The sequence below is a fragment of the Dendrobates tinctorius genome, unplaced genomic scaffold (assembly GCF_039654945.1).
Source record: "Dendrobates tinctorius isolate UK_male_01 unplaced genomic scaffold, ASM3965494v1 ptg000028l, whole genome shotgun sequence".
NCBI classification, from domain to species: domain Eukaryota; kingdom Metazoa; phylum Chordata; class Amphibia; order Anura; family Dendrobatidae; genus Dendrobates; species Dendrobates tinctorius.
This window is the reverse complement of record NW_027361696.1, coordinates 16,147,090-16,170,729: the sequence shown is the minus strand read 5'-3', so window position 1 is coordinate 16,170,729 and position 23,640 is coordinate 16,147,090. Positions and strand designations below refer to the sequence as shown.

At 50.8% G+C, this 23,640-nt stretch overlaps 1 protein-coding gene across 3 annotated transcripts in view; it reads right to left on the bottom strand.

Annotated features, from left to right (window-relative positions):
* Window positions 1–23,640, bottom strand: part of IGSF21 (immunoglobin superfamily member 21) — a 549,248-nt gene that overhangs the window by 245,911 nt on the left and 279,697 nt on the right. For all 3 annotated transcript variants that reach the window (XM_073570290.1, XM_073570289.1, XM_073570291.1), the window contains exon 3: window positions 15,402–15,523. In XM_073570290.1, coding sequence (XP_073426391.1) covers window positions 15,402–15,523 — 122 coding nt within the window. The remainder of the gene's footprint in view (window positions 1–15,401; window positions 15,524–23,640) is intronic.

Sequence of the window (23,640 nt, the reverse complement as noted above, 5' to 3'; positions counted from 1 at the left end):
AGGCCCGCATGGCGGCTCGACCATGCGCTAGTGTAGACTAATAATGCTATGTGTGAATGGTGATGGATGCATGTGTCTGGTGACTGACTTATTTGAAACCCCTTACGAATGGTGACAGAGTGTTGTTTTAAGTCAGCGCCAGGTAGTGGCTAGCTATGCGCCACTGAGCTTACCACGCCATACACTAGCGTCCGACAGTGACCGGTTCCCTGGCACTGTCGTTAAGCGGCTACAGTTTACAGTGGCGCTGCAGTCTGCAGCACCTTTTGGCGTTCGCGGCTGCGACGCCACACGCCGGCAGGTCCTGTGAGGTTAACAGGCCCGGCGACTACGCCTAATTTCCTCTAGGGCATCTCTGTGCCTGTAACAAGAGATTGTCCTAGCACCTCGGGTGATGCTAACCCTAGTGTAGTGCTCCGCCTCATAGCGAGTCTGCTATTATCCAGCAGCGGTCTTTTCACCTACCGCACGGTGGACCCCGGGAGGCGAACGCACCTCCTATTATTTATATTTGGTGCGTTCCGCCGTCCCTAACATTACACTAGCGCCAGGGTCTGGCTGGTAATGGCAGACCTGCAGCAGCTGCAGCGCTACATTCGGCAGCTGGAGAGCAGGTTGGCGGCTATTGAGAGCACCAACTCAGCCGCGAATGCTGCGCTAGCTGATGCTCAGACAGTCGCAGAGGCTGTCTCACGTGTGCCCGCATGTTTGCCCACGCCGACAATTTCTCGCCTCCCGCTCCCCGACAAGTTTTCGGGTGACAGCGCCACCTGTAGGGGATTCGTGAGCCAGTGCTCTATTCAGCTTGAGTTACTGGCTGCACGGTTCCCTACAGAGCGGGCTAAGGTGGGCTTTATTGTCTCACTGTTGTCTGGCAGTGCATTACAGTGGGCTACGCCATTGTGGCAACGTGATGATCCCGTGGTTCAGGGTGCTGCTCAGTTCCTCGTGGCCCTGAAGCAGGTCTTTTTGGGACCACAGATCACGCACGATACCTCACTCCAATTATTATCCCTAACACAGGGGTCGCTCTCTGTTAGCCATTATGCCGTCCGGTTCCAGACATTGGCTTCCGAATTAGAGTGGCCGGACAAAGCATTAGTCGTTTTGGAGTGGGTTAGCTGAGCACGTCAAAGATGCTCTAGCTACCAGAGAGGTTCCCACAAGTCTGGAGGAACAGACTGCCGTCTCCACTCGCATTGACCTCCGGTTTACGGAGCGCGGGCTGGAACGTGCACAATCCAGACGTAGGGTTATTTTGGCTCCCACCTTCACCGAGCCGCTAAGAGATCCTGCACAGGAGCTCTCATCCTCCGAACCTATGGAGGTGTCTCGCACCGGCCCCAAGCCACATCCGATGCGAAGCTCCGTACGTTGCTATCAATGCCGACAGTTTGGTCATTCGGCTAGCACGTGTCCACAGCGCTCGAAAAAACGACCACGTTCAGTGGCCATAGGTGGTGGTCAGTCCAATATGCAACCCTTTTCCCCTAAACCGGTATTCCGGGGCACTTTAGATAGTGGGGCGTCCACCTGGGAGGCAGAGGTTACCGTGGATTCCGGGGCCGAAGGGAACTTTATGTCCTCGACCTTCGCCCAGAAACAGGCTATTCTACTGTTGTTACTGCCCCAACCTCTGACCATTAGGGTGGTTAACGGTGCACCTTTACCATCTCAGGTGACCCACCAGACAGCTCCACTTGGGCTCTCTATCTCACCCTCTCATCGTGAGGTCCTGTCCCTGCTCATTTTGCCTGATGGCATCGACCAGGTGCTTCTCGGGGTTCCCTGACTCCGTTGCCACTCCCCTCATAATGACTGGGCTTCGGGGAGTATACTGGGTTGGAGCAAGGACTGTGAGGGAAGGTGCCTGGGGGGCAGTGTTCAGGTAGCTTCCACTGAAGTGCCTGCGGATCTTTCCGCGCTTCCGAAGCCCTACCACCAGTACGCGGATGTCTTCTCTAAGAAGTCTGCGGAGACGCTCCCGCCGCACCGTCCTTACGATTACCCGATAGATCTCCTGCCAGGCACAGAACCTCCTAGAGGCTGTGTGTATCCACTATCAATCCCTGAGACAGAGGCTATGTCTCAATATATCCAGGAGAACCTGGCTAGAGGTTTTATCAGAAAATCGGTGTCACCGGCTGGTGCAGGGTTCTTCTTCGTACAGAAGAAGAACGGAGAGTTACGTCCCTGCATTGACTACAGAAGTCTCAACGCTATCACGGTCAAAAACAAATACCCTCTCCCGTTGATCTATGAGTTATTTGACAGGTTGCGAGGGGCCCGGATCTTTACAAAATTAGATCTACGGGGGGCGTACAACCTGATACGCATTCGCGAAGGAGACGAGTGGAAGACAGCTTTTAATACTAGGGATGGCCATTACGAATATCTGGTCATGCCCTTTGGCCTTTGTAATGCGCCTGCTGTCTTCCAGGATTTCGTTAACGACGTCTTCCGCGACATGCTCGCTACCTCGGTGGTGGTCTATCTGGATGACATACTCATCTTCTCGCCAGATTTGACCACCCACCGGAGAGACGTCTGTAGGGTCTTCGACCGTCTGCGGGCGAACTCTCTTTTTGCCAAGCTGGAGAAGTGCCTGTTTGAGCAGGAGTCCTTGCCGATCCTGGGCTATATCATCTGGGCCCAGGGGTTGGCTATGGATCCTGCCAAACTGCAGGCGGTGATGGATTGGCAGGAACCCCATTCACTCAAAGCAGCGCTTTTTAGGGTTCGAGAATTATTACCGCCTGTTTATACCGCACTTTTCCACACTGGTGGTTCCTTTGGTTGCTCTCACTAAAAAAGGAGCTAACCCCGACGCTTGGTCTGAACAGGTCTCCAAGGCCTTCACGTCTATAAAATCTCATTTTGTTGGCGCTCCCATCTTACATCATCCCGATGTAGATAAGCCATTTATTCTGGAGGTTGATGCCTCTTCCGTCGGTGCAGGAGCAGTCCTTTTCCAGAAGGATGCTCAAGGTCGGAAGCATCCCTGCTTCTTCTTCTCAAAGACCTTCTCACCGGCGGAGAAGAATTACTCCAACGGTGACAGGGAGTTGCTAGCCATGAAGTTGGCCTTTTCCAAGTGGAGACATCTCCTGGAGGGAGCTTGGTTTCCCTTCCAGGTATATACGGACCATAAAAATCTGGTCTATTTACAAACGGCCCAGCGCTTGAACTCTCGTCAGGCTAGGTGGTCGCTCTTCTTTTCCTGCTTCTCCCTGCATTATCTCTCAGGGGAAAAGAACATCCGTGCGGATGCTCTCTCACGCTCTGTGGTTTCTGCGGAAGAAGGAGAGGCTGAGCCTCGGCTAATTCTCCCGCTGGAGAGTTTTACGACCAAGGCTCCAGAGTCAGTGCCACCGGGCAAGACCTTGGTGCCTCCCCAGCTACGGCTGGAGGGTCTCGCTTGGGCACATGCCTCCAGGGTAGGTGGTCACTTTGGCAATAAGCGGACCACTGAACTCCGGGCAAGGTCATATTGGTGGCCGCATATGGCTTGAGATGTTAAGAAATACGTACAAGCATGCGTCTCGTGTGCACGGAACAGACCCTCTAGACAGAGGCCGGCGGGGCTTTTGTATCCTCTGCCAGTGGCGGATAGACCTTGGGAGATGGCTGGCATGGACTTCGTGGTTGGCCTGCCCAAGTCTGGCGGCAGTACGGTCATCTGGGTGGTCACCGACCATTTTTCCAAAATGGTGCATCTGGTGCCACTCGCACGGTTGCCTTCCGCTCATGGTCTTGCCACTCTGTTCATAAAGCACGTATTCCGTTTACATGGCATGCCGGACAAAATTGTTAGTGGTCGAGGTCTCCAGTTCGCGTCTCAGTTTTGGAGGGAGCTCTATGGTCTACTCAGCATCGAGCTAAACCTGTCCTCCGCTTACCATCCCGAGACGAACGGCTTGGTTGAGAGAGCCAACCAAACCTTGGTCATGTACCTGCGGCATTTTGTCTCTGCCAGGCAGGATGACTGGGTATCCTTGCTACCATGGGCTGAGTTTGCCCTGAATAATGCAGTGGACGAGTCCACTGGTCAGACGCCCTTTCTTTTAAACTACGGCCAACATCCACGCGTCCCTGTCCCGATGCCAGTGTCCTCCGCTGACTCCAGGGTGGCAGACTGGGCAGTGGAAGCTCGCGACATTTGGGATCGCACTCAGGATGCTATCCGGGCCTCTAAAGAAAGGATGAGGGCGTCCGCCGACACACATCGGCGACCCGCTCCAAGCTTCTCCCCCGACGACATGGTGTGGCTCTCTACTCGAAATATCAAGCTGCGAGTCGAGTCCCCCAAGTTCGCGCCGCGATACATTGGACCTTTTAAGGTTCTCGAGCGTCTCAGCTCGGTGGTCTACCGCCTGGCTCTTCCTCCACACTTAGCCATTTCGGACGTTTTCCATGTGTCCCTCCTCAAGCCAGTTCATATGGCCCGGTTCTCCGAGTCATCTGCCGAGTCATCAGACTTGTCGTCTGACGAGTTTGAGGTTAACGCCATTGTGGGACGCAGGATTGTCCGTGGCAAAAAATTTTATTTAGTGGATTGGAAGGGTCATGGACCGGAGGCTCAGACCTGGGAGCCGGTGGAGAATATCCATGCTCCACTCCTGATCGCAGCCTTTGAGCGCAGCGAGGCTCAGAGGGGGGGGCCCTAGGAGGGGGGGTAATGTTAGGAGTCGGATTTCTGAGACTGCACAACAGGAATCCAGAGCCGTACATCCAGCGGTCTCCCATTCCCCACCAACCGCTCAGGGACCTGCTCAGCAATCCTGGTGATCCAGGCGTCCTGCTCAGACTCGCTCTGAGAGTCTGGATGTTGCTGCCACCTCTGGTGCAGCAATGGTAGCGCCACCTGCTTTGCAGGGAACCGTTCCAGAGGCTAAGTCCTCTCGCTGTGCTACTGGGCATGCCCGCAAGATGACCTCTCAGTGGAGAGCAGGGGTCACATGCTCAGGTCCTGCGTCGGATCTGATTGGTCCTTCCCAGAGTACTGGAAGGTCCCGGAAGCGCATGGCTATAAAAGGCCAGCATGGCGGCTCGGCCATGCGCTAGTGTAGACTAATAATGCTATGTGTGAATGGTGATGGATGCATGTGTCTGGTGAATGAAATATTTGAAACCCCTTCCCTCTGATATTACGACTGGTGACAGAGTGTTGTTTTAAGTCAGCGCCAGGTAGTGGCTAGCTATGCGCCACTGAGCTTACCACGCCATACACTAGCGTCCGATGGTTCATCTGTGCTACTGAGCAATTTATTAGCCATTAACAACTTTTCATTGTCTGTAATGGAGGGATCAAAAAAAGATAATCCCACCAACTCTGCATTCAAATACCACAAATGGTTCGAAAATTTGGTCAGGGCTATTTCTGCAATGTTGTTGTCACATTCTTTATAGTCTAACAGACTATGCAAAATACCTAAATCTTAAAATACCTCAATTTGGATTTTTTCAAACTTTGAGCGACGAGCGGCACGGGTTAACATCGTTTGATCGAGCTCAAATTTTGGCTATCTCAATATCTGGAAAGGGGAATCGTTTTGTGGGGTCCAGACGGACAAAATTGCGACATCGATTTTTTGCGGTCACCCTAGTGTACACACTCAACTCATGACTGTTGGGCTGCAAGATGCCTGCGTTTCTGCTCTGCCTTCTGTGATCATCTCTGTGTTCCAAAAACCCCTGATCATGTGACCTTTCCTAGGTTCCAGTGCTGTGTGGTTCTGCAATCATCTCTGCATGTCTGGAACCCTGATCATGTGACCTTTCCTAGCTTCCAGTACTGTCTGGTTCTGCAATCATCTCTGCATGTCTGGAATCCCTGGTCATATGACTGTTCTCTGTGATCCTGGAGGATCTGAACTGGAAGTTCTCCCCTGGTCTGACCCGGAAGTACTGGTGCTATGGTGCTATATGAGACCGCCCCTCCCTATGGTCAGGGCCTGATTAGTGTGTTGCTTCCCTGCATGGCTGCTTGGTCTGCTGGGTCACTCTCTCTATTCTGTGCCCTTGCACTCTGCCCTGTCATGCGACTCTGCACACGCTCCGTGCTCGTACTCTGCCTCTTGTCTCTTGCCATGTCTTGTGTTGTCTCTCGTGCCATGTTTGTCCTTGCCTTGCTTTGCTTTGTAGTACTTCCGCTGTTATCTGTCTTAGTCTGTTTTGCTATGTCTCGCTTTAGCTATTCTTTGACTTGTAGTCCTTCCTTTGTTCTCTGCCTTGCCTGTTTCGCTATGTCTGGTCTTTGCTATTCTGAGCCTTGTAGTACTTCTCATGTTTCTTGCTTCTGCCTGGTTTTCCGTACTCTGTCCTATGGTGCTCTCTTGCACATTTCCATGTCTAGTCCCAAGGTGCTCCCTTGGCCCGGCTCTGGGCTTCGGCCTACGCTCCGCTGCTAGTCTCTGTCCTCGCTCTGTCCTGGCTCTGTCTCTGCCTATGTTCCGCTCTGTGTTCCGTACCTTGTCTTGCCTTGTTTCTTGCCTAGTCTTGTCTTGTTCCTTGCCTTGTCCTTGTCTTGAACCCCGGCGTGGGTTCCCCTTGGCCGTCTCCTGTGCCGTGCTAAGTGCCTCGTGTTTGTGTACAGCCGTGTGCACTGGCCAGTGAGGTTTGCCTCCTGCGTGGCTCCTAGCATGCAGCCCTTCCTTGAACCCTCGCGTGGCTCCTAGCGCGCACCCTGCCTTGAACCCTGGCGTGGCCCCTAGCACGCACCCTGCCCTGAACCTGGCGTGGCTCCTAGCACGAAGGTTCCTTTGCCCGCCTCCTGTACCTTAGTTGTGCCTCGTGCTGGCGTTACAGCCGTGTGCACTGGCCAGTGAGGTGTGCGTCCCGTGTGGCTCCTAGCACGCATCCTGCCCTGAACCCTGGCGTGGCTCCTAGCACGCACCCTGCCTTGAACCCCGACCCTGGCGTGTCTCTTTGCACGCGCAGGACTCTGCTTTATCTTGTGCCTTGGCGTGTCTCTATACACGCACCCGGTCTTGTTTGTTAAGCCTTGAACCTTGGCGTGTCCCCTACACACGCACCTAGCCTTGCACCTTACCCTGGTGTGCCCCTAGCACGCACCCTGCCTGGAATCCTGCCTTGGACCTCGGCGTGTTCCTTAACACGCACCATGTCTGGAGATCTGTCGCGCCTCCTTGCCTGAACCCTGGTTTGCCTGCCGGATGCCCGGAACCTGCCGATCGCTGCCAGAGATCATAAGCCTGATGACTGCGGCCTGATGCCCGGAGTTGATGTCCGCAGCCTGATGCCTGATCATGTCGATCGTTGCCAGCTGTCCGGAGTCTGATGCCATTGTGCCTTTGCCTGTACCCAGACGTGCCTCCTGGCACGTACCATGCTTTCTCACGTTTTTACACTGAATGTGATTCTAAAGTTATCCTAATGAAGATACCTTGCACCTACGTCTTGTCTTGCTTCCTGCTCGTCCTTGTCCTCAGACACTTGCACATAGTGTTCCCCTGAGCCGGCCGTCTGGTCCCAGCAGTCGTGGTGGCTCACCCCCTTGGTCTTGCCCCTGACACTCCCTGTATAGGGGGTGGATTGTCACAAGGTCAGCTCGGTGGGTGGGTGCCACGACCCAGAGGGTCCACTCAAAAAATGGGCTCAGCAGGAGCTGAGTCCGTCATATCATGATGGGGCATATTTCTGCATGAATGGGATCATGATGGGGCATATTTCTACATGAATGGGATCATGATGGGGCATATTTCTGCATGAATGGGATCATGATGGGGCATATTTCTGCATGAATGGGATCATGATGGGGCATATTCCTACATGAATGGGATCATGATGGGGCATATTTCTGCATGAATGGGATCATGATGGGGCATATTTCTGCATGAATGGGATCATGATGGGGCATATTTCTGCATGAATGGGATCATGATGGGGCATATTTCTGCATGAATGGGATCATGATGGGGCATATTTCTGTATGAATGGGATCATGATGGGGCATATTTCTTAATGAAGGGGCATATTACTACAAGAAGGGAATCATGATGGGGCATTTGGCACTTCGTCATAAATAATTGGGTTTTAGGTTGCAGTTTGGGCACTCGGTCTAAGAAATGTTCGCCATCACTGCCTTATACAATATAGCCAAGAGGTTGTGCAGCAGCTGATCCTGTTGCTTCTTCCACCTGCCCCCTTTACTCCTTGCGCTCTCAGCCAGCAGTCGTATGGGGGTCTTTGTGCTTTTATTATTATAGCGCCATTTATTCCATGGTACTTTACATGTGAAAAGGGGTTATATGCATCCCCTCCAGGTCCTGCATGTTGTGCCTGGACACAGTGTGGGATGACGCCCCCTGCTGACCCCCGACAGACGCCGCACTCCATTCCTCACTGTCGTCTCTGAGCCAGCTCTGTACATTTGGCTGAGATAATGTGATTTGTGCTGGAGATTGAGGGCTCCATGGAGGGAGGGGGCGACCGGCTAAGCGCGCTTGACCCGGGCATGTCCCAGATTAGAGGCGGAAGCTGCGCTCCTATTCCCACAGCTAAGTATTTACGTGAGTGGTAAATGGGTCACTGTGGCTGATCCTGCTCCGGCATTCGGTGCACAGTGCCTGCTGACAGCGGCTGCTGCCCAGAGCCCCCGGAGCGTGCCCGCAGGCCGACACGTATTACTGATCGATACAGACAGGTAGTGACAGGGAAACCACTAACGAGTCCTTGGTTATATAGGTCGCCGGTGCTGCCGCTATAAGGGGGCCATACAGAGAGCCAGCCATATAGAGAGCCGGCCATACAGAGAGCCAGTCATACAGACATACAGAGAGCCGGCCATATAGAGAGCCGGTCATACAGACATACAGAGAGCCGGCCATACAGACATACAGAGAGCCAGCCATATAGAGAGTCGGTCATACAGACATACAGAGAGCCAGCCATATAGAGAGTCGGTCATACAGACATACAGAGAGCCGGCCATATAGAGAGCCGGCCATACAGAGAGCCGGCCATACAGACATACAGAGAGCCAGCCATATAGAGAGTCGGTCATACAGACATACAGAGAGCCAGCCATATAGAGAGTCGGTCATACAGACATACAGAGAGCCAGCCATATAGAGAGCCGGCCATACAGACATCTGGCCATACAGACATACAGAGAGCCAGCCATATAGAGAGCCGGTCATACAGACATACAGAGAGCCGGCCATACAGACATACAGAGAGCTGGTCATACAGAGAGCCGGCCATACAGACAGAGAGCCGGCCATACAGACATCTGGCCATACAGAGAGCCAGTCATACAGACATACAGACAGCCGGCCATACAGACATACAGAGAGCCAGCCATATAGAGAGCCGGCCATACAGACATACAGAGAGCCAGCCATATAGAGAGTCGGTCATACAGACATACAGAGAGCCAGCCATATAGAGAGCCGGCCATACAGACATCTGGCCATACAGACATACAGAGAGCCAGCCATATAGAGAGCCGGTCATACAGACATACAGAGAGCCGGCCATACAGACATACAGAGAGCTGGTCATACAGAGAGCCGGCCATACAGACAGAGAGCCGGCCATACAGACATCTGGCCATACAGAGAGCCAGTCATACAGACATACAGACAGCCGGCCATACAGACATACAGAGAGCCAGCCATATAGAGAGCCGGTCATACAGACATACAGAGAGCCGGCCATACAGACATACAGAGAGCTGGTCATACAGAGAGCCGGCCATACAGACATACAGAGAGCCGGCCATACAGACATCTGGCCATACAGAGAGCCAGTCATACAGACATCTGGCCATACAGAGAGCCAGTCATACAGACATACAGACAGCCGGCCATACAGACATACAGACAGCCGGCCATACAGACATCTGGCCATACAGAGAGCCGGCCATACAGACATACAGACAGCCGGCCATACAGACATACAGACAGCCGGCCATACAGACATACAGAGAGCTGGTCATACAGACATACAGAGAGCTGGTCATACAGACATACAGAGAGCTGGTCATACAGACATACAGAGAGCTGGTCATACAGACATACAGAGAGCCGGCCATACAGACATACAGAGAGCCGGCCATACAGACAGCCGGCCATACAGACATCTGGCCATACAGAGAGCCAGTCATACAGACATACAGAGAGCCGGCCATACAGACATACAGAGAGCTGGTCATACAGACATACAGAGAGCCGGCCATACAGACATCTGGCCATACAGAGAGCCAGTCATACAGACATACAGACAGCCGGCCATACAGACATACAGACAGCCGGCCATACAGACATCTGGCCATACAGAGAGCCGGCCATACAGACATACAGACAGCCGGCCATACAGACAGCCGGCCATACAGACATACAGAGAGCTGGTCATACAGACATACAGAGAGCTGGTCATACAGACATACAGAGAGCTGGTCATACAGACATACAGAGAGCTGGTCATACAGACATACAGAGAGCTGGTCATACAGACATACAGAGAGCCGGCCATACAGACATACAGAGAGCCGGCCATACAGACAGCCGGCCATACAGACATCTGGCCATACAGAGAGCCAGTCATACAGACATACAGAGAGCCGGCCATACAGACATACAGAGAGCTGGTCATACAGACATACAGAGAGCCGGCCATACAGAGAGCCCCCTGCTACATTGTATGTAATGTGCTAATGGTGGAGCTGGAGGACACGCTCCGTGTATATATCCATCTCATACAACACTAGTAACATGTTCCGGGGTCCACGCCGTCAGTCAGTACCCCATAGTGCGGAGCAATGAAGAGCCATGTGGGGGGCAGTCACTATTGGAGCCCCCTTCTCTATGCTGGTTATCCCCCGATATCTAGATCTCATACTTCCAGCACAGCTTATAAGCAGGACCCCCCAATCCTCTGCTGCCCCCACTCTACCCTCGGCCTCCCTTCATCTCTCCTGCTGCTTCCATTTTCTGCTGGAAAAAAAAACTAAATCTAAATATCTTCATTTAAATGTAAATGTTCCCCGTCCCTCCAACGTTGGGACATTGCTGCCGGCACCGCACCGCCGCTCTGGGCCGTAATGCAACATTTACTGCTTGGTAATTCAGTCTCTTCCTTCAGTATCTATGGATTTCCTAACTATCCAGTGGGAGTCTTGGACATAAAACCTGCGGAGCTTCAGCCGAGTCCACACTACAACTCTCAGCGTGCACACCGATAATGAAGCATCTGAGAAACTCTGCTATTAAACCTTCACAGCTTTCAAGACCTTATAATGTCACAGCTGAGGGTTTGTTACAATGTATCCAGACTGACATATTTTACTTGCAATGTTACATTGCCGAAAACAAGAGGAAAAGTAGGGAAGGGAGCGACCTGTGTTGATACATTGTACCAAACCTTCAGCTGAACCGTCCTGAGTGTGTGCTACAATGTGTCCAGTCTAGACATTCACCTTGCCTAGGGGTGCACAACCTGTGTGGCCCCTGACCGTCTGCAGACAGGAATGCCTGTGTGTAGCTTTTTCCATGTAAGGGGGTCCCCAACTAGTTCTTGGAGCCCCCGAGGGGTGCTACCAGTGGCCATCTATGCTCGTGGTTTATGGCACTAAAGCTTCAGATGTCACGTTTTATTGTGGCCCCAGGGAGAGACTCAACATGACAATGTGGTACCTGATCTAGACGTCTCTCCACACGGACAGTGTTCAGCTCACAGACCATCGATCACGGTGGACACACAGTCACAAACCCTCAGCTGCTGAAGGTCCTTGGTAACAAGATGATTCTGGAGCCATTAGTAAGTCCTTATGAGATGGGAATAAAGAGCTGCCAGTGACGGCTTCTTGTGGGATGGCGCCGCCGTCAACCTCCGAGCTTATCAAACGCAGTCACAATGATGACATGGCGCCGGATCGCTCCGGAGAATGGAGGAAGTGGATTTTATCTTTGAAATGATAAAATTTGCCTCACGCCGGTTGATCGTATTTGTGTACCCTCAGGATCCGCCACAAAAAAGACTTTTATCTTCCTCTCCCTTTCATCTGCCTCCGCTCCGCGATTCACTGTGACTCTGTATACTAATGCCCTGGCACGGCAGAAGACGGCATCGGCGGGGGAGTCGGACGCCTGTGACCTTAATGGCTGCAGATTGACCACCTGTGACCTTGGGAGACGCTTGTTGGTGGAGGAGTGGTAGGAATGGCCGCCTGTATCTGCGCTCCGTCCTGCGAAGACGCCAGACGATCGCCCCTCGTTCACATTACATGGCAGCATTGAAACCCTCATTATAACGTGCCACTCACCATGGTCATGGGACAGTTCTACAGCAATGACTTAGTCACCCGACCGCTGCAGCCAATCACTCAGCAAACATCGCGGCTGCTGTAGCCACGTGAACGATATTACCAGCCAGAGGAACGGTGACTTTTTATACCATTGATTGAAACAACCCCTTTAAGAAGAGGTTGGCTTTAAAGGGGTTTTCTGTGCTGTGTCCTAATCTTGGCAGTGACTGCCAAATCCCAACAGTGTCTAACATATCAACTGTTAGGATCTGCTGGTTTGAGCGTTCGTCATAGGACCACCAGGACAACCGCTGCAGACATATGAGCGTCAAGTGACCAATGAGAGAAGCAGGAAGAGAAACCAGTCACGCGCCGACCGCTGGGGCAGAGAAACCGGTCACGCGCTGACCGCTGGGGCAGAGAAACCGGTCACGCGCCGACCGCTGGGGCAGAGAAACCGGTCACGCGCCAACCGCTGGGGCAGAGAAACCCATCACGTGCCGACCTCTGGGGTAGAGAAACCGGTCACGTGCCGACCGCTGGGGCAGAGAAACCGGTCACGTGCTGACCGCTGGGGCAGAGAAACCGGTCACGTGACGACCTCTGGGGCAGAGAAACCGGTCACGTGACAACCGCTGGGGCAGAGAAACCCGTCACGTGCTGACCGCTGGGGCAGAGAAACCCATCATGTGCCGACCGCTGGGGCAGAGAAACCCATCATGTGCCGACCCCTGGGGCAGAGAAACCGGTCACGTGCTGACCGCTGGGGCAGAGAAACCGGTCACGTGACGACCTCTGGGGCAGAGAAACCGGTCACGTGACGACCGCTGGGGCAGAGAAACCCGTCACGTGCTGACCGCTGGGGCAGAGAAACCCATCATGTGCCGACCGCTGGGGCAGAGAAACCCATCACGTGCCGACTCCTGGGGTAGAGAAACCGGTCACGTGCCGACCGCTGGGGCAGAGAAACCGGTCACGTGACGACCTCTGGGGCAGAGAAACCGGTCACGTGACGACCACTGGGCCGAGAAACCTATCACGTGCCGACCGCTGGGGCAGAGAAACCCATCACGTGCCGACCCCTGGGGTGGAGAAACCGGTCACGTGCCGACCGCTGGGGCAGAGAAACCGGTCACGTGACGACCTCTGGGGCAGAGAAACCGGTCACGTGACGACCGCTGGGCCGAGAAACCGATCACGTGCCGACCGCTGGGGCAGAGAAACCGGTCACGTGCCGACCGCTGGTGGAGAGAAGCCGATCATGTGACAACCGCTGGGGCAGAAAAACGGGACAAATCCTTACAGTTTGTTGTGTAATAACACAACATTACGATTTGACATAATATTGTGGCTGTCAAAAATTAGCACGGCCTGGAAAATCCCTTTAATTGCAGCCATAAATAACTGCATAAGTATTAGAGCCCCATAAACAAAACCGCTGCACGACCAGCTCTACCTTCACCTACTGTATCCTCACCCATCCCTTGTAGATTGTGAGCCCTCGCGGGCAGGGTCCACTCTCTTCCTGTACCAGTCGTGACTTGTATTGTTTAAGATTACTGTACTTGTATGTATTATGTATACCCCTCCTCACATGTAAAGTGCCATGGAATAAATGGAGCTATAATAATAAATAATAATAATAAACAAAAAGAAAAACTGAACACCAAAGTCTAGTGCATGAAAAAGCAGCAGAATTAACCCTTCCTGACAAGGTCTTACTCCCCAGTGTGGTGGCTTCATCTTCCACCCAAGGCTATGCTCGCATGTTACATTTTTGCTGCGGTTTCTTTTATGCAAATTTTAAGCTGCGTTTTACAGTACCAGGGAAAGCTATTAGATTTCAGATATCAATGCACACAGCTTGGTTTCTTTCAGCGTTTTTTTCACCCATATAAAGCAATGATTAAGTGCAAAAACGCAGCAAAAAACACAGGTGTCAGGCATTGTGGTGATTTTGATGCAAAAACCTAAGGAAGTTGCACCGTTTTTTTTTTTGGGGGGGGGGGCACCAATATTTAACAGCATAATCAAGAGACAAAAAAAAAACGCAGCAAAAAACTCTGTAAGGCTGTGTGCCCATGATGCAATTTTTAAGCGTTTTTTGCCGCGATTTTCGGCGCGAAAACGTTTAAAAATCTTGTACATGACGCACTCCATGCATTCCTATGGCATTCCGCACATGCTGTGCTAATGCTGCGCTTCTTTCCAGCGGCGGAATCGCATCGCGGAAAAAATCGCAGCATGGTCATTCTTTTGTGCGGAATCGCAAAGAATTGCCGCGATTCCGCACCCATAGGAATGCATGAGAATCTCTTACTTCCCGCATGTGGCTATGCCCACCATGCGGGAAGTTAAGCGTCTCATGTGCGGTTGGTACCCACGGTGTGGAGGAGAGGAGACTGTCCTCCAGGCCCTGGGTACCATACCCCTGTAAAAAAAAGAATAAAAAATAAAAAATCGGGGTATATTTACCTTCCGACATCCCGCGCTGCCATCCCGGGCCTCAGCGTTTCCAGTAATGCCTTGCGGCAAGGTCCTGTGATGACGTAGTCTCACGTGATTCTAGCGGTCTCGCGAGATCGCTACAGTAACGCGAGACCAACGTCATCACAGGTCTCGCAAGGCATCGCTGGGAACGCTGAGGCCCGGGAATGCAGCACGGGACGTCGGAAGGTAAATATACCCGATTTTTTATTTTTTTATCATTTTTAACATTCTATCTTTTACTACTGATGCTGCATAGGCGGCCTCAATAGTAAAAAGCTGCTCACACTTGTCAAACACTATGTTTGACGAGTGTGACCAACCTGTCAATCACTTTCCAAGTGATGCTTCAAATCGCTTGGAAAGTGCTTGAGAAAATTGCGGCAAAATCGCGATAAAATCGCGGTGAAATCGAGCAGAAAAAAATGCGCGATTTCTGGGAAGGAGTCCGATTTTCATTGTGCGTTTTAAAACGCTACGTGGGCACATAGCCTAAACCTGCTTTTTGTAAGCAGCTTTTTTACTGCCAAGAGAACAGGTTTTGCCTGCAGGAAAACACGCACCAAAAACGCAACGTGCGAACATAGTCTTACAGCGAGATCTGCTCCCAGGGCAGTGGCCACACGCTCTACTTGTGTGCACTCACCGCACAGTGGACTGGTACAGAAGGTCTTCTCTCTTGCGGTAATTCTCCATGTGAGAGTAATTGGTTGAGAACATGGCATCGAAAGTGAAGATCTTCTGTTTGATGGTTCCTCCATCCGTCACCTGCGGAGAGAGGACACGTGAGATGCGGAAGTGACACCGTGAGAATCGGCAGTGACACCGTGAGACGCGGTAGTGACCAGCTGCGGGGGCATAAGCAGCATCAGGATCAGCGGAGGCGGCTGTAAGTGACACGTATATGACATTGTATTTAGTGTAGGAATCCGGACATGTGGAGAGCGAGGGAGTACAGAGGAGCAGAGCAGGGAGTACAGAGGAGCAGAGCAGGGAGTACAGAGGTGCAGAGCAGGGAGTACAGAGGTGCAGAGCAGGGAGTACAGAGGAGCAGAGCAGGGAGTACAAAGGAGCAGAGCAGGGAGTACAGAGAAGCAGAGCAGGGAGTACAGAGGTGCAGAGCTGGGAGTGCAGAGCAGGCAGTACAGAGGTGCAGAGCAGGGAGTACAGAGAAGCAGAGCAGGGAGTACAGAGAAGCAGAGCAGGGAGTACAGAGGTGCAGAGCTGGGAGTGCAGAGCAGGCAGTACAGAGGTGCAGAGCAGGGAGTACAGAGGAGCAGAGCAGGCAGTACAGAGGTGCAGAGCTGGGAGTACAGAGGTGCAGAGCTGGGAGTACAGAGGTGCAGAGCTGGGAGTACAGAGGTGCAGAGCAGGGAGTACAGAGGTGAAGAGCAGGCAGTACAAAGGTGCAGAGCAGGCAGTACAGATATGCAGAGCAGGGAGTATAGAGCTGGAAGTACAGAGGAGCAGAACAGGGAGTATAGAGGTGCAGAGCAGGGAGTACAGAGGAGCAGAGCACGGAGTATAGAGGTGCAGAGCAGGAGTCCTGATCACACCCATTATATGTCTGCTCCTGGCTTTCCATGACCCCCATCATCCTGATACATCGCCTTCTCTGGTTGCAGAGGCACAGTGATTGCTCACTGACGCTCATTACATGGGCCCCTGTGCAATCTGCCCTGTATGCGGCTTTGCTCCATAGTATGCAGTCTGCTGGGGCCCCAGCGCAGGAGGACAGCACAAAAGGCCCCTAACTTTGTACTGTGTACAAAATAGGAGTCCTGCCATCAACAGCATAGTCAGTATATACAATGTAATGGACAGGAGGGGGCGCTAATATTTAGGTAGACGTAGTCCCATAAACAGTCCACACTGAGCACCCGTCCCATACCGCCACATATACGTGCACATTCAGCAGCACAGAGCATTTCAGCATGTGAGAAGCATATGTGCCAATACACGCGGATCAGCTCCCTCCAATTTCTATCAGCTTCCAGATAATAAAATGTGTTCAATTAGAAGCCGCGTCTACATATACTTTCATAGTCGTTGTCTCTCAATAGACTTAAAGGTCATTTAATAACCACAAATTACGTGGGAGCGGAGCGCACTTCATCTAGAAGAAATGCCTCCAGAAACAGGAAAACACCAACATGCAGGGGTAAATAATGGGCAGGAGAGAGGCGTCCCCGCTCCATGGACCCCCAACATCGCCCCACTGAGCTCATCGTAACCTCTCAATAATCCGGCACCAGTTGGGGATTTCCTCCACGGTGCCCCATATTTTCTGGTCTCCTGATACATTTATCAGTCTGGAGTCCAGGCTGTATGCAACTGTAACAAGCAGCGTCCATCTGATGTGGCCATAAGGATGGAAGCATGGCTGCTGATGCATGTGGAGATACTTCTGCTCGTCACAGGACAAATCTGAATGCCGAAAGATTTCATTCCTTTATGATGCGAGGTGACCAGGATCTGCCTGTCATATATTGCCAACACTGCGGAGGACCAGGATCTGCCCGTCGTGTATTACCAGGGCTGCGGAGGACCAGAATCTGCCCGTCGTGTATTACTGGGGGTGCGGAGGATCAGGATCTGCCCATCATGTTTTACCGGGGGTGCGGAGGACCAGGATCTGCCCATGGTGTATTACTGGGGATGCAGAGAATCAGGATCTGCCCGTTGTGTATTACCAGGGGGTGTGGAGGACCAGGATCTGCCCGTCGTGTATTACTGGGGATGCAGAGGACCAGGATCTGCCTGTCGTGTATTACCGAGGCTGCAGAGGACCAGGATCTGCCCGTCATGTATTACTGCAGATTCCTTAGGATAGATTCATGGACTTCAGTGCGCTGCTAGACAAATTCACTAATCCAGGTTGTGAGAAAGATTAACTGTTTATTTCCCAACGCGTTTCAAAGTGTATACCACTTCTTCATCAGGGGATGACATATATGTCATCCCCTGATGAAGAAGTGGTATACACTTTGAAACGCGTTGGGAAATAAACAGTTAATCTTTCTCACAACCTGGATTAGTGAATTTGTCTAGCAGCGCACTGAAGTCCATGAATCTATCCTAAGGAATCTGAAGTTTTATGGTCACAGAGCTGACCTTTGGACGTGCAGCAAGCCGACTACGATCTTACATGCCTGAACCTCTCCTGAAAAGGGTGAATAGATTCTAATTTATTCTTCTAACAATAACCCGGATAAGACCCTATTGCGCTTTTTGTTCCTTTAGTTTGATTACGTCATGTATTACTGGGGATGCAGAGGACCAGGATCTGCCCGTCGTGTATTACCGAGGCTGCAGAAGACCAGGATCTGCCCGTCATGTATTACTGGGGATGCAGAGGACCAGGATCCGCCCGTCGTATATATTACTGGGGATGCAGAGGACCAGGATCTGCCCATCATGTATTACTGGGGATGCAGAGGACCAGGATCCGCCCGTCGTATATATCACTGGGGATGCAGAGGACCAGGATCTGCCCGTCGTATATATCACTGGGGATGCAGAGGACCAGGATCTGCCCGTCATATATATTCACTGGGGATGCAGAGGACCAGGATCCGCCCGTCGTATATATTACTGGGGATGCAGAGGACCAGGATCTGTGCCCGTCATGTATTACTGGGGATGCAGAGGACCCGGATCTGCCCGTCGTATATATTACTGGGGATTTGGAGGACCAGGATCTGCCCGTCGTGTATTACTGGGGGGTGCGGAGGACCAGGATCTGCCCGTAGTGTATTACTAGGGGGTGCGGAGGGCCAGGATCTGCCCATCATGTATTACTGGGGATGAAGAGGACCAGGATCCGCCCGTCGTATATATCACTGGGGATGCAGAGGACCAGGATCTGCCCGTCGTATATATCACTGGGGATGCAGAGGACCAGGATCCGCCCGTCGTATATATTACTGGGGATGCAGAGGACCAGGATCTGTGCCCGTCATGTATTACTGGGGATGCAGAGGACCAGGATCTGCCCGTCGTATATATTACTGGGGATGCGGAGGACCAGGATCTGCCCGTCGTGTATTACTGGGGGGTGCGGAGGACCAGGATCTGCCCGTCGTGTATTACTGGGGGGTGCGGAGGACCAGGATCTGCCCATCATGTATTACTGGGGATGCAGAGGACCAGGATCCGCCCGTCGTATATATCACTGGGGATGCAGAGGACCAGGAGCTGCCCGTCGTATATATCACTGGGGATGCAGAGGACCAGGATCCGCCCGTCGTATATATTACTGGGGATGCAGAGGACCAGGATCTGTGCCCGTCATGTATTACTGGGGATGCAGAGGACCAGGATCTGCCCGTCGTATATATTACTGGGGATGCGGAGGACCAGAATCTGCCCGTCTTGTATTACTGGGGGTTGCGGAGGACCAGGATCTGCCCGTCGTGTATTACCGGGGCTGAGGAGGACCAGATCTACTTGTCGTGTATTACCGGGGGGTGCAGAGGACCAGGATCTGCCCGTTGTGTATTACCGGGGATGCGGAGGACCAGGATCTGCCTGTCGTGTATTACTGGGGATGCGGAGCACCAGGATCTGCCCATCGTGTATTACCGGGGGGTGCAGAGGACCAGGATCTGCCCGTCGTGTATTACCGGGGCTGCGGAGGACAAGGATCTGGCAGTCGTGTACTACTGAGGGTGCGGAGGACCAGGATCTGCCCGTCGTGTATTACCAGGGGTGCGGAGGACCAGGACTCCGCCTATCACGTCATGGCCCAGAAATATCATTCCATGCAATGCTCGACAGAGCGGGCAACCGCATCAAAGAAGAATTATGTGCGCTATTGACTCCACACATGATGGACAGGATGCCATTGTCTCTGGTATCACCCAGAAGAAATTATCCAATGATCTATGGGGCTTCATATCGGAGTATATTGTAGCCGGAGGGCCCCTGTGCCAGAGCAGAATATTGGCCCCTGGGCAGAGCACATTATTGGCCCCTGGGCAGAGCACAATATTGGCCCCTGGGCCTGAGAACAATATTGGCCCCTGGGCCAGAGCACAATATTGGCCCCTGGGCCAGAGCACAATATTGGCCCCTGTGCCAAAGCACAATATTAGCCACTGGGTCGTCCGACCATGTGTGTATGTTGTTTATGTCTTTATATCGGTCACACAGAGGACCTGCAGTAATGAAATACTAAAGGTTTGCGGCCCCCTTTTTTTTTTTATATAAAGGAGCGTGAGTCATCAATGAGCCCCAGAATCCAAGCTAAATTCTCACTCTTGTATGCAGCTCTGGATGTGACTGGAGCAACTATGCACTCACATAAGCAGAACGGTTCTCTAATTCTCAAACTCCTCATCATTCTCATAAGATCTCTGTTGTGGGACAGATAAAAACATTTAGGACTGAGGCTTGCTCACACAGCAGAGAGTCCGTTACACTGGATCAGTGTCGGCATTCCATAATGAGCTGAACACAGCAGCGGAAGAAGTGTCTTATGTGTCCTGCTAATTTGTTACAATGTGTCAGTCCATATTTAAGGTACACAGAAAATTGCCTAGGCTGAATGCAACTGTAACAAACCCTCAGCTGTGAGAAACTAAGGACTAAACATGATATACAGTGTGTACGGAAAGTTATTCAGACCCCTTTAAATGTTTCACTCTGTTTCATTGCAGCCATTTGGTAAATTCAAAAAAGTTCATTTTTTTCTCATTAATGTATACTCTGCACCCCATCTTGACTGAGAAAAAACAGAAATGTAAAAATGTATACAAATTTATTAAAAAGGAAAACTGAAATAGCACATGGTCATAAGTAGAGTTGAGCGACTTTGGTCGGATCGGGTTTTGTGAAACCCGAAAGAAATAAAATTTGATTCGGATGAAACTGGTCCGACTAGGGCAAAAAAAGTCGGCGTTTCGTCCGAAACCCGACCCCAATGCAAACCAATGGGCAATAAAAGTCGGCATAGAGTGGATGAATGTCTTCGTCTCATCAGACCAGAGGATCTTAATTCTCATAGTCTGGGAGTCCTTCATGTGTTTTTTAGCAAACTAGCTTTCATACAGTTGTGGCCAAAAGTATTGACACCCCTGCAATTCTGTCAGATAATACTCAGTTTCTTCCTGAAAATGATTGCAAAGACAAATTCTTTGGTATTATCATATTCATTTAAATTTCTCTTAAATGAAAAAACACAAAAGAGAATGAAGCAAAAAGCAAAACATTGATCATTTCACACAAAACTCTAAAAATGGGCCAGACAAAAGTATTGGCACCCTCAGCCTAATAGTTGGTTGCACAACCTTTAGCCAAAATAACTGCGACCAAACGCTTCGGGTAACCATCAATGAGTTTCTTACAATGCTCTGATGGAATTTTAGACCATTCTTCTTTGGCAAACTGCTCCAGGTACCTGATATTTGAAGGGTGCCTTCTCCAAACTGCCATTTTTAGATCTCTGCACTGGTGTTCTATGGGATTCAGGTCTGGACTCATTGCTGGCCACCTTAGAAGTCTCCAGTGCTTTCTCTCAAACCATTTTCTAGTGCTTTTTGATGTGTGTGTTTGGGTCATTGTCCTGATGGAAGACCCATGACCTCTGAGGGAGACCCAGCTTTTTCACACTGGGCCCTACATTATGCTGCAAAATTTGTTGGTAGTTTTCTGACTTCATAATGCCATGCACACGGTCAAACAGTCCAGTGCCAGAGGCAGCAAAGCAACCCCAAAACATCAGGGAACCTCCGCCATGTTTGACTGTAGGGACCGTGTTCTTTTCTTTGAATGCCTCTTTCTTTCTCCTATAAACTCTATGTTGATGCCTTTGCCCAAAAAGCTCTACTTTTGTTTTATCTGACCAGAGAACATTCTTCCAAAACGTTTTAGGCTTTATCAGGTAAGTTTTGGCAAACTCCAGCCTGGCTTTTTTATGTCTCGGGGTAAGAAGTGGGGTCTTCCTAGGTCTCCTACCATACAGTCCCTTTTCATTCAGATGCCGACGGATAGTACGGGTTGACACGGTTGTACCCTCGGACTGCAGGGCAGCTTGAACTTGTTTGGATGTTAGTCGAGGTTCTTTATCCAACATCCGCACAATCTTGCGTTGAAATCTCTTGTCAATTTTTCTTTTCCGTCCACATCTAGGGAGGTTAGCCACAGTGCCATGGGCTTTAAACTTCTTGATGACACTGCGCACGGTAGACACAGGAACATTCAGGTCTTTGGAGATGGACTTGTAGCCTTGAGATTGCTCATGCTTCCTTACAATTTGGTTTCTCAAGTCCTCCGACAGTTCTTTGGTCTTTCTTTTCTCCATGCTCAATGTGGTACACACAAGGACACAGGACAGAGGTTGAGTCAACTTTAATCCATGTCAACTGGCTGCAAGTGTGATTTAGTTATTGCCAACACCTGTTAGGTGCCACAGGTAAGTTACAGGTGCTGTTAATTACACAAATTAGAGAAGCATCACATGATTTTTCGAACAGTGCCAATACTTTTGTCCACCCTATTTTTTATGTTTGGTGTGGAATTATATCCAATTTGGCTTTAGGACAATTCTTTTTGTGTTTTTTCATTTAAGACAAATTAAATGAAGATAATACCAAAGAATTTGTGTTTGCAATCATTTTCAGGAAGAGACTGAGTATTATCTGACAGAATTGCAGGGGTGTCAATACTTTTGGCCACAACTGTATGTCTTGCACTGAGTAGAGGCTTCCGTTGGGCCACTTTGCTATAAAGGCCCGACTGGTGGAGGGCTGCAGTGATAGTTCCACAAAGTAAACTTTCTCCCATCTCCCTACTGCATCTGTGGAGCTCAGCCACGGTGATCTTGGGATTGTTCTTTACTGCTCTAACCAAGGCTCTTCTCCCACGATTGCTCAGTTTGGCTGGACGGCCATGTCTAGGAAGACTTCTGGTGGTCCCAAACAAAATTCTTCCATTTAAGGATTATGGAGGCCACTGTGGTCTTAGGAACATTGAGTACTGCAGAAATTTTGTAACTTTGGCCAGATCTTTGCCTTGCCACAATTCTGTCTCTGAACTCCTTGGCCAGTTCCTTTGACCTTATGATTCTCATTTGGTCTGACATGCACTGTGAGCTGTGAGGTCTTATATAGACAGGTGTGTGCCTTTCCAAATAAAGCCCTATCAGTTTAATTAAACACAGCTGGACTCCAGTGAAGAGGTAGAACCATCTCAAGGAGAGTCACAAGGGAATAGACAGTATGTGACTTCAATATGAGTGTCTGAGCAAAGGGTCTGAATACTTATGATCATGTGTTTTTTTTCAGTTTTTCTCTTTTAATAAATTTGCAAAAATGTCTACATTTCTGTTTTTTTCAGTCAAGATGGGGTGCAGAGTGTACATTAATGAGAAAAATATGAACTTTTTTGAATTTACCAAATGGCTGCAATGAAACAAAGAGTGAAAAATTTAAAGGGGTCTGAATACTTTCCGTACCCACTGTAATGTTTCCATTCACGGACAGCAAAGATCCTGGAAACAGTGAGAAATTGGCCCCGATTCATAAATGAGGGTATTCTGTCCCTGGGGCCTGTGGCTGCAAATATGGCTCTGTGAGATGCTGGATCTCTTCACCTTACTTACAATTGGCGATGGTCACAGATAGCTTAACTCAGCTGCAGGTACACATGTTATAAAGAATCCAGAAGAGACTTTCATTACTTTAAGAATTCTTGTTGAATGCATACAAACAGCAGCAAGTAAAAAAGACTTTCTTCACACAGGCTGAAAGCACATGTGCCTCTAATGAAGCCAAGATGGAGAATGAGACACAGGGAGCAGAAGAAGGAAGAGACATCACACCCAGAAGAGGGAGACAGAAGATACAAACTTCATGGAAAGGGAGGATTTCAGCTATGCAAAACAC